Source organism: Plectropomus leopardus, chromosome 3 (genome assembly GCF_008729295.1).
Source record: "Plectropomus leopardus isolate mb chromosome 3, YSFRI_Pleo_2.0, whole genome shotgun sequence".
In the NCBI taxonomy this organism is placed as follows: Eukaryota; Metazoa; Chordata; class Actinopteri; order Perciformes; family Serranidae; genus Plectropomus; species Plectropomus leopardus.
The window spans coordinates 5,791,146-5,803,160 of record NC_056465.1 but is presented as its reverse complement, the minus strand read 5'-3'; the positions used below and the strand labels follow the sequence as shown (position 1 = coordinate 5,803,160).

General features: G+C 40.1%; 1 protein-coding gene across 2 annotated transcripts in view; it reads left to right on the top strand.

Moving 5' to 3' along the window:
* The window catches only part of zc3h3 (zinc finger CCCH-type containing 3), an 83,616-nt gene that overhangs the window by 60,409 nt on the left and 11,192 nt on the right, over positions 1-12,015 (top strand). The window contains exons 5-10 of one of the 2 annotated variants that reach the window (XM_042483624.1): positions 623-786; positions 3,341-3,367; positions 3,780-3,858; positions 4,264-4,419; positions 7,106-7,175; positions 10,222-10,353. In XM_042483624.1, the coding sequence (XP_042339558.1) occupies positions 623-786; positions 3,341-3,367; positions 3,780-3,858; positions 4,264-4,419; positions 7,106-7,175; positions 10,222-10,353 (628 nt within the window). The remainder of the gene's footprint in view (positions 1-622; positions 787-3,340; positions 3,368-3,779; positions 3,859-4,263; positions 4,420-7,105; positions 7,176-10,221; positions 10,354-12,015) is intronic. The other variant, XM_042483625.1, reaches the window with a different exon arrangement.

The following is a 12,015-nucleotide window of genomic DNA, read 5'->3' as shown; positions in this document are numbered from 1 at the left end:
CTGCACGCCAGTGTTTCCTTGCTACCCAGAGGCCTCCCCCACACACAGTAGTTTTAAATCCGATAAAGGGACTTGTTGCTTGCTCTAGTTCTAGCTCTAGTTTGTCTCGAGTGAGCGCTCACACCTTTATTTTTTTGTTTAATGTTCATTTAAAAGAGACATAGTATGTTAATGAACATCAGTATAAAATGCAATTTTCAATATGCTGGAGTTAGCAGGAATGCTAATTAACATCCATAGTCCCTTGGCAGGTAACAGACAATAGAAATAAAGAAAGAAAGAGAAAAAAAACAACAACTTGGCATGTCGGGGCTCCAGGACACTTGGATTAATTCAGATTAGCAGTGAGGAGACATTTTGTGGGTTTATTGTGTATTTTTAATGTTTGAATGCTGGTCACTATTTGATTCAATTGTTTGGAAGATGAGTTCACCGTGAACCTCCAGCAGTGTTTTGTGGACTATAAAACACCCAACTTTCAATTGTAAGGATGACTTGATAATGACAAAGTTTTAATTTTAAGGTGAACTAATCCTTTAAGTGAATATAAAACTTAAGTTCCAAAGTTGTTATCGTATCCCTTACTTCATGTTATTTTCATGTTATGTTATTTTTCTCTCAGGAGTTTCCTTCAGAGCCGTATGCGAGCTCCCCATTATAGACACCCGTCATCCACTCAGCACTGGAGGGGAAGCAGCATGTGTTGGATTCGTGGTTCCCTGTATCGGGTGTCAGCCAATAAGCTGTCCCGCACCGTGGCATCCAGCATGTCCATCAACCGAACAGGTACTCTGACTGTCATTGTAATAGTCTTCGACTGTGAACTGTGAACTTTGAACTGTGATAATTCACAATTAAGGCACAGAAATTTAAATGTAGTAATACTCAGGACAAAACATAATTAGTTTGCACGTCAAGCTTGTACTAAATCCAAAAAAGTGTCATTTTTTTTTCTCCAATAATCTTTTGCTTTACTTTGCAATACATTTTGCATTACTTTGCATTAAGTTTTGCATTCCCTTTGATGCATGATGGCTGAGCTGTTACAAGACAGGTAGTATTAAGTATTATGAAGCAGAGCTCTTGCTTGTTGTGACCACAGTGCATGCAGGTCAGTGTCATTTTACACACACATCGTAACACATCGGTCATCTAATGTAAGCACCAGGTTCAAATCCTGTGGGGCTTACACTTCACCCCAAAGTCATAATATATTTTTCTTCTTACCTGTGGTGCTATTTTAAAAAAATCTAGACTGTTTTAGTGTCCGTTCCTGAGATGAAGGCTGGAAAAATGTCTGCCTCCTCTCCAATAAAATAGAAGCTGGTGCCATCTAGTTCCATTATAATGGATGATATTTCGAACACTCTGCCACGCACACCAAAAAGAAAATCTAGATTGATAAATAGAACTACAGGTAAGACAAATGATATGTATTTTTGATTTGGGGATGAAGTGTTCCTTTAACAAAGGAACTTAAGGTGCAGGTGCAGTAAAGAGAAGCCATTGTGTAGCTACTAGAGCCAAATCTAAGTTTCTTTAGATGTAATTTTTTTTTTCTTTCATTTAATCATTACACATATAAATCTCTTAAACTCTCATTTTCAGATGAATGTAATTCACTTGTGTAATGTGTAATGAGTAATTTTAACGTTATTACTTAATACTGATCAGGGTTTTTGTTTGGTTTGGCTTTGCAGTTCTGCACTTATTTATTTTTTATTTTTTCACAAGTGTACCGAAGTGTTGGAATCCAAAGCAATTTTGTCATAGCACATTTGTGCATCCCAAAACTTGTTCTTTTTTTCCATACATTTGAGTAATGAAAACTTTTTTTTTCCTAAAAAATCCCTTTATCTCACGATATATGCAAAACTTCTTTGGTGTTGTAGTAACTGTTTAAGAATGCTGGCTGGATGAAACACAGTCTCAAACTGATAAAACTTAAATCTAAATCAGGAACTAAGCAGACAAGAGTCCGAATTTGACCTGTTATTTAAAACTAGCATTTGATAGTCAGTGCTACAGACACATTTCAGTCAGCACCAAAAACATATTGAGGTTTGATACTCAGCCCTTCTGGACATGAATTGCGAGCACAGGGCAGTATGCGTGTGCACCCCGAGGTGATAAAGGAGTGTTTATTCATGTTTGTGGCTGCAGCTCTGCCCACATGCTCTCTAATAGACTTACGGGAGCTGGCTGGATTTGCCATCTGAAATAATAAAGTTGTCATCTGTCAGAGCAGAGAGGGGGAGGGTCTGGAGAACTGGACGGTGCAGATTAAAGCCCGGATCTGCTCTCTACCTCCTTCACACTTCTTCTGCACATTCTGTAGCAACTACACTTGCAGGTGAAATTGAAGAGCCCCATTCTGTTCAACTCGTGACCAGCATCCCAACACACACATTCCTGCATCCTCCACAAACGCACCTCAGGTGTCTCCCCAGCAGGACTTGTAATTCCACATCTTCCCCCCAGGCGCGCCTCACATTTGTTTTTGGTCTGCAGCCAGAGGCCTGTAATCCTGCTCTGCTTAAATCACACCAGAGTGCACACTTGATGAGAGCTTTAACAGCCAAAAAGAGTTCCAAAATTAGAGGTCTGAATAAGATCGACTGCCATCTGTAACCCCAACCTCCACTCCTCTCATGGCCTCCAACAACCCTACATGCACGCGCACACACACACACACACACACACACACACACACATATGCACACACACCTTTCCTTCCAGTGGTTGTGGAGTGCATTGGGTACATAGTGTTTTGATGTTCTCAGACAGAGCTAGACGTCACGTTTGGCTTCAGCACCAACGCGTCAAACCACCACAGTATAAATAACCAGGCACATATCAGGTTGTTATTGCATTTGCTTCACAAACACACACTCACACAGCTTTACTTCTGTCATATCTGATCTGAATAGTTCTAACAGAATTTTTTAATGCGTTTTATTTTTAATAAGACTTAGGCAAGATAACATAATCATGACTAGCATAATGATAAAGACAAAAACTAACTACTCTCCTTCCAAATATGTGTCTATGTCTTCATCGCTATGCCAGACTAATTGCTTATAATATTGTGGTAACATTTCACAACATAAGTCAGTTAGGAGGAGTTAATGCATTGTAGGACTTGCTCCTGGACATTGCATCATGTTGGTACTGGTAATAAAGGCAAAGACTTGTTTATGTAAAAACACAGACCGCTGCGAATCATTTATAGTTGAGCTGTAAATGCTTAACTATACTTAATAAAATTCACTTTATCTCCACAAACATGTTTGTTGACCACAAATGTAAAAGTAACACGGGGTGTTCTCATACTTTTCAGTTCTTCTTCACCAAAAAAAACATACAGGTATTTCAGATTTTGTTTATATTGTTGTGCATGTATATAGAAATTTCATTCATGAAAAGTTAACTCCTAAATAATGTCAGAACTTATAAGCAGCTTATTAAAAACCAGCTTATTAAAAATTCAACACGTGCCAAAAAGTTATGGTGAACAGTGCCACTCCAATAACATGATCACATTAAACTTTTATTTCTAGTCGGTCACTAATCAGTTAACCAAAACAATTATATGTGACCATTATATATGTATGTATTTATATACATTTGGTCCAACACTGAATTGGTTACAGTAATTAATCTTGGGTGTCCACCTTGAAACTGATTGTTTTACTGTTGAGATTATTTGCAAAGTTAAACTGAAAACAAAACACAAATTTCATTTACACTGCTCATGTATCCCTTTTTTCCATATTTAGGAAGGTCTTTCAGCAGTGGCCAGGTCTCACCTATGAGTCCTGCTTTCACCCGCTCCTCCAGTTCTCGTCATTTAGCCAGGTAAGCTTTTCACACCACCAACCAGTTTCATCTCTTCTCAGCAGAAGCACTCAAGCCCAAGTAGTGTGAACATTTATATCCAACTTATATGGGCCATCCTGCTGGCTCTCCCCATACAAAGTCACCATCATGAAATCCAAGCCAGCCAAGATTTTTACATTTGATCTCCCTCTCTCCCTCCCCCAACATTAACTGCCTTTCACCACTGTCGACTGAGTGCTGTAAAGCCAGAGGTAATCTCTTAAAATTAAAGTTAGCATATGGTGGATACTTTTACACCGAAGCTCCTCATTGGGGCAAGAGTTTAAACTTTATTTCTGGCACAAGTTGTCCACTTCAGTTTCCTTAATCTGCTTGTTGTTGATTTGTGGATACCTGTGGTCTGTCTGTGTTTTCTGAAACAAGCCGTGCAGTCCAGCGGAGCCTCGCCATAATCAGACATGCTCGTCAGAAGAAGCAGCAGAAGCAGTACTGCATGTACTACAACCGCTTTGGCAAGTGTAACCGTGGCAACAGCTGTCCCTACATCCACGACCCAGACAAGGTTGCCGTCTGCACTAGGTAACATACAGTAAACACACAAGAACATGCTATTTGTCATATGTGAAGGGTCAAGGGGGAAGATTAATGTTCTGATCCCTGGTGCTCAGTAAAGGTGGATAATTTTGCCACTGTACCAAGTGTGCACTGAACAGACAACACAGAGTTGTGAAGTGTGTGGTGTTATTTAGGGCATCAGGCGTTCAGGAAATAAAAGCCTGTTTTGTGATGCTCAGTGTTAGATTACTGGCATTTGGAGAACTTAAAGGCATGTATGAACCTCATCGAATCGCAGTGTCCCCTGGCTGGAGATCTTTATTGCATGTCATTCCTTATACCTTTCCCCCTTAAAGTTCCTCTTCAGACCTTCATTAAACCCCTAAAAACTCATTTGTGTTTATCAAAATAACATTTCAGTCAGGACCACATCAGTCAAAGAAAGTTTTATATGTATAAGCAGTGTGATATTTGGCAGTATTGCTTTGCTTTCAGACATCTTTGCCCTTCTTCGTGCTTACGTGGAACACGTAAGGCAGAGAGAGCGTACTTTTCCGCCCTCCATGCACCTGCATGGAAAGCCGAAGGAATTGCACTGTTATGAGACCTTTTTACCCTTTCTCATGCCATATTATGCCGTTACGCCGCCTTGCTGTTCTGTATAAAAGGTACGATCACAGAATAGGGGGATAGAGTTGTCTCACATTAAAGCCAGTAATGAAGGTAGTAACAGCACCAAAACAACATCTATTTGAAAGGGACAACTGGCAGGATGTGACCCACCACGGTAGAATGAAAAAGCATCTAGTTGCAGACTCAGAGATGAAGAACAACGGTTGTTAACATCAGCAAATTTGAAAAACAATGAGGTCATGGATAGGCTTGGGCGGTATCGCAGTAATACAGGAAACCAAGGTATTCAGGAATCCTGAGGGTGTGATTTTAAATGCTCTAAAAAATATGGACCATCGTCATTCTATTCACTTCATTCTGGAAAGGCTGTATTGAGGATGTGCGCATCATGTGCCCTGGAGGTTACGCCGGGGTCACAATGCACATGTGAGCAGTCTGTGTTCACATTGGCAGCGTTTGTTGTCGTGTCGCTGCTTCAGGGCTGCCTACTATTATATAACTCCTGTGTTTTCACAGTTCAAAGCACATATTCCACTCATTTATGAAGCCGCACAAGCTACTGCATCATCAACAACGCAGTTCTGCAAATGTTTCACAGTAAAATGCCTTGTGTCAATAACTGAAGGGATTCTGTCGACAGAAACGTTGTCAGAGGGCTTTTGTTTTGAAACAAAAAATGGAAAGATTGAATAAAACAGATACATTTGTATTTCTTTCCATCAATGACAGATTAAGACACGGAAACTATAGTGAAAGTCAATATAATTATCAAAAGACGAACTTTCTATTTTTGCTGAAAAAGGCATGGGTCATGCGGAAAAAAATCAGCAAGACTCCGTTTCTCTGGATGTGCAGCTGCTGAGTAGCAGCCAAGGACTGAGCAGCGCTGCTCATGCTGACAGTGTGGCTGCTCTAACCTGGTTAATGTGGGCAATGGGGGGAAAAAAACAGGTTCTGTGACCTAGAAGTCTTAGTTTCAGTAAAAGAGAGAAACATGAATTCAGAAGGTGTATGGTTGTCTTTTTCTGCTCAGTAAGGAAAAAAGGGGTAAGAACTTTACCTTTTCTTGACATCTCGTGAGTGTATTGTGTATTTAAAACACTGAGAATGGCAAGACAGCCTGCAGAATGTAGTGAACTCCCCAGGCAACGTGGCCACAGGGGGTGTTTGCGCTGCACACTAATACCGTCGTATACCTGATACAGAAAGGTACAAAAGTATAAAAAAAAAATAGATACCACCCAAGCCTAGTCCACTGCCTCCTTACCCTGCGAGCAGAGGACGAGATGAGCTGCCATATAAGAGGAACGATAAAGCATTGTCATTGCTATGTTATGCCATTGTTTTTATTCAGAAAGTGCTGTCAATGTGTATGTTATATGTCACACTAAAGGCTGATGCTGTTGTTGTCAAACATCATGCCTATCATGCATCTGTTGATTCCACTATGCCAGCATGCTGCCTATAATCACAGATTATGTGTAAAAATGCAAAGACAGCACAAAGAAGGGACTTTTTAGCAGTCCTTTAGCGCCATTTCTGTGTAAAAAGGGCTTAAGACACACTGCAGTTCCTTGGCGAAAATGCTCAGCCATGATGTTGCTGGCTTATTTAAGTCATAATGTGTCTTTTAGCATATAAAAACACTATATAGGCATGTTAATGAGTTTAGCAAGTGTTGTAATTTTCATTGGAGGGGATCTTTAATGTCCTGTCACCTCCTCAGCTGTCACTTTCTAATTAAAGTGTGAAAGGGACCTTAATATATAACGAAAAAAAATGGCTTGTAAATCATCAGAAGAAAACAGTCTTGAAGGGATTGTTTCTGCTTTAAATGAGTGATTTGTGTCTAATTTTTCAATAAAAAAATTTAATGACTTAGTTAAATGTATTAAAATCAGAGGCCTCATAATGCCCTTATGTTTCTCTGTTGAGGTATATTAAGGATACCATTACAAAAAACTTTCCAATGGCATGTTACACTGGGAAAAATCACTTCAGGAACCAGCAGCTCCTCTCCCTCTGCACATCTATTAGCTTCTGTGTTCTCAGACCTGTTTCCGTTGTGTATGTGCAGGTTTCTGCGAGGCACATGCAAGCAGGCGGACGGGACATGCCCATTCTCCCATAAGGTGGCCAAGGAGAAGGTAACGTGCACCCACACACGATCTATCCTTTGGACAACATAGTTTTTTATGGGTTTTCATTGCAAAGGCCACGGTTTGGAACAGTGTGTAGCTATAAGATGACACATGATTGGGAACAGTGATCTCGGATCATATTTGCCTTCTTGGCACAGCTCCTCTTTCCATGACATGCAAAAGTGTAAGGAAGACTTGACCTGATGCTGTGTGAAAGGAGGGGTTTATGGGTAGGAGAACAGCCTAAAGGTTAGATCATGTGATTGAGGGTCACCTGTTAGACCTTCAAACCAGCAGGATGAATGTGGGTGTGCACTGATTTCTCTTCCTTCATCACCTCATCCTCGTGAGTGTGTGTTACTTTGTGAGTGTTCTCTCCTGGAAAAAAACAAAACAAAGAAGCAAATGTTTGATTTAATCCTTCGGGAATGTTTGGTGTATTTAACACGCTTGTCATTCTTCTTTTTTTTTATGATTTTGGCTGTGGTCATGCATATAGCATACATTTTGACAAGATTATTTATTTTTTATAATCTTGGAATTTCCAGCTCAGCCTCCTACAATAATTCTAAAATACACTGTGTGAACAAAATTGTTACATTTATACTGTTAAGTGCAAAAAATGCACCACTTGAAACAAAGCATAAAAACATTCATTGTGTTATTCTGGGCTTTTGCTTTGGAATTTGTATTTTTTACTATTGTCCACCTGATGACATCATTTTTAACATATTTGGCATATGGACAAAATACATGCTTTTTCCACAAGATGCACTGTCATAATCAATGTTGCTGAATATCACTGACATATCCAAAGGCTGTGAAAGTTTCCCCTCTGTGGCTTTCAGGGTGTGACGTGTTGTGCTCTGTCTGTACGGAGAGCTCTAGACTATTATACTTGATGACATCACAAGTGTGAGACTTACTTCTGTGGTTTTTGCCTTTGAGAGAGAGTAGCTCATGTTCACAAATACTGATTGAACGTTCCTAGGCTGTGAAAGCAAAATATTGGCATTTTTAATTGAGGTAGTGTTCCCCTTCTTTTAGTCATTAAATGGTCTCAAAACTGAATTTGTTGAAATTGAATTTCTTGATTGCCATCTAATTTAATTTATTGAACTTTTAATTTCCATCTGTCAAAATGGGTCAATGCATAAAAGACCTTGTTTCTGATGTTACAAATCTCAAAATCTACCATCAAACCAATACTGTCTTTTTAATTTATACCTTACATGTACCAGTAGGCCAAATGTATATTAATCTAATTCACTTTAATTACCATATTCCTACATAAAACCTGCCTGTGACCATATGTTTACTAACTTTTATACTATAAAAAAAAAGAAAAATAGCTTTTATATATATATATATATTTATATATATATATATATATATATATATATATATATATAATGAGAGAGAGAGAGAGAGAGAATACTGTATACCGTCTAGGGGAAAGTGTAGCCACTCAAAAAGGAAAAGATTATTTTTTTCCCTTTTTTTCCCTTTAAGACAAACAACAGGTGCCTCGCTCTCACCCTCCAATCACACACACACACACACACACAATGCCCTGCACCTGTGTTGGTTGTCACACTGCTGCCTGTAAGTGCTGAGAGCCCAGCTGTCTGTTTGTAATGCCACCTCTCCAACAACCCCCCCCCTCCCCCCCAAACCTTTGCCCATCCCTCCACAGGATACTCCCGCTCTTATTTCATGTGGCCCCTTAAACAGGACTGTATGGGGGTCCTGGGGCAAAGTGGGGTTGATTTGAAGTGGAGGGGGGTGCAGGGTTATGCACCCAGCAGCTCTCCGAACCTGATCCGAACACTAGTGTTGATAGGTGAGCCCGAATCTAGAATCCTGCTGCACCCTCCTCCTGTCCCCCCACTACCACAAATACCTCGAAACCAGACACCCCCGAGCCTACTCCCCTGGCATTACCCCCTGCTACACCCCTACCCCGGGAACACCACCCTCCCCTCCCCCCCCCCCCCCCCCCCCCCCCCCCCCCTCCACCCCTGGACCAGTCTGCGCACACATCCAGAGCACATAAACACATCATGAGCTGGACGAGCTGCAGCCTGTATAAATATTTCTGTAGCAGTTAATTAGGTAGAACTGATCCCATCCCATCAAGGTGGAGTCTCTCTCACACACTCCGCCCCCCTCCCCTGCTGTCGTTCTTCACCGAACCCCCTCTATAAACCACATGTCTGTTAACAAATTTGTATAATCTCATGTAATCTCATGCTCTCATCACCCCTGCACTCTCCCTTGTTTTATTTCTTTTTTTGGGGGGCAACTCATGGGGAGATGGTCAGGACACACATTCACTCTCACTCTCCCGCTGTCAACTGCAATTAAGGTCGTTTAACTGCTCAGTGTGACAGATTGCTTGGCACACGGGACATGTCTGTACTGTACGTGACATGTGGTTTTAGAACCACATGTCTGTTAACAAATTTGTATAATCTCATGTAATCTCATGCTCTCATCACCCCTGCACTCTCCCTTGTTTTATTTCTTTTTTTGGGGGGCAACTCATGGGGAGATGATCTTGATGCAGAACAAAAACAGAATGGCATATAGTATTTGGACAAAAAAACCAAAAACACATCCTCTCCATGACTCACACCAACTTTCTTTTTATTGCCCAACATTGGGAGGCTGTAATTTCTACCAGGAGACTTTTTTTTTTGCTATCACAACCAAATCTCTATTTATTGTCTGATAAGTTTCAGGAAGAGTGCCAGGGATCAGAAGTGCTTGATTTAGTCAGTCAGATTGATACCCAAAATCAATTTAATCTCTTTTTGGACATTTTGCCTGAATCTGAAAGTTTTGGGCAGTTTTGACCCATCCAACAAAAGCCAGATGAATCACTACATTTTAATATAATGAAACAAAAAGAGGATTCATTCAGAGTTTTTATTAAATGTTTTTTCATTTTTGATATAATACCTCGTTTTTTTTACCCTGTCTTGATCAAATACCATGACCAGTTTCTCATATTCACATGGCTTCCATATTTGTGTGTGATTCTCTCCAGATGCCTGTGTGTTCCTACTTCCTGAAGGGGATCTGTAACAACAGCGACTGTCCCTACAGTCACGTCTATGTGTCCCGCAAAGCTGAAGTGTGTGAGGACTTTGTCAAAGGCTACTGTCCTGAGGGAGAGAAGGTAAACCACAAAAACACACCAAAGACCTTCAACCTGAGGCAGATTCATTGGGATTATACTGTATGAGCACTTTTTTAATCCAGCCAAAGCAAACAACACAAACACAAATGTCCGGTTCCCTCCACATGACAATACAGAAAATCTACAACGAAACACCAAGTACAATAAAGCATAACAAGAACAAAGACAGAAGAGAAACAAATAAACAAAACAAATAAGATATCTCCAAGTTTGAGTATAAAGCATATAATAAAAAGTGAATTTGGAGACCTTATCTGGTTTGACCCATTTAATATGAGACAAATGTTACAGGGAAACCTCTATGGTTGGGGAAAAAGCAATTCACGTAAGTATCACAATTTTTCTTTTTACAATGTTTGAATAGATTTTTTGAAAGCCTGAATTGCTATGATTCAAAAGCGGAGGAAAGAAGAAAGAAGTTGCTGCTTTTATTGTGACCGCTGATAATTAATGTAATGCCAAATCCCCAAAGGAATAACAAAGCTGAAGTGAGAAAGCAGAAAATGGTGGATGGTCCAAGGACACCGACCTTCAGCTACTGGAATACTAACTCCAATTTAGCCAGCCCACAGCAAACTTCTAACCAGATGAGCAAATTTTCTGTGGCTGCTATTACACAGATTATACCCAGTTTGCTGTGAACCCCAGCTGTGGGGTTTACGCTAGAATTTGAGTTGCTTCAGTCATTACTATTTCTGTCTCCAGAGCTTCCATCCATTCTCCTAGCAGTGAATAGTCTCCGAAAACCTTTTCCACTGCACAAAAAAACTGCTAGCATCTTGTTTTAAATGTAATGGGAAAGGTAATAATCGGCATCCACACAGAGTCACGTGACTCTGCAATAGTCATGGGTATTTATCGGCTCCAGCTCCAATACACATTGATGGGAACACAAGACCCAGGAGAACATGCTAATTACAGCCCCTAACTAGTAAGATGCAATGATGCGTCATCACTAAATACTGTCTATTCGAAATTAGTTAATTGCGCCAAGTTTGCAAGAGAGACTGAAAGAGAGACTGTCAAAAAGTATATATTTCTTGTTCATTTTATTGCTTAGTAAGTAAGTAAAGTTTATGTAATACCTTTCACAAAGCAAGACCATAAAAACTTGTATTAGTTCATTTACCACATTTCTATGCAATATAAAAGTCAAAGAGATTGACTAGCATGAGATGTGCTTTGTTTTTGGAAGTATGTTTCATGATGCACACTCTCTAGAAGTGTATTATACAACTTCATCCAAAGGCCTTGTGTTAAAAAAAAAAAGAGTAAATGAATAAATCATATCCCAATAGATCATTTGTATGATTGAGATAAGCATATCTTCCCAGTCAGCTCTGGTTTTCATGTCTGCAAAAAATTTGATCTGCTCAGATACAAAATTACAAAGAATGAGCACCAGATCAAGTCTGCTTTCACTTTGACTTCCCTCTTCTCGCTTACTGTTTACTTGTCATTGCCCATGGTTATCTTGCCTCACACTCTCTCCGTCTCTCTCTCTTTGGAGAGTCAGTTAAATGACACTTGGGCATCAATATCCTCAAATTAAATCTATCCCAAGTACAGACATGTGTTCACCAAAGCCAGGCAGCTTCAGTGTAGGTCAGGCCGAGGTCATAGACGCTGGTCAACCGATGC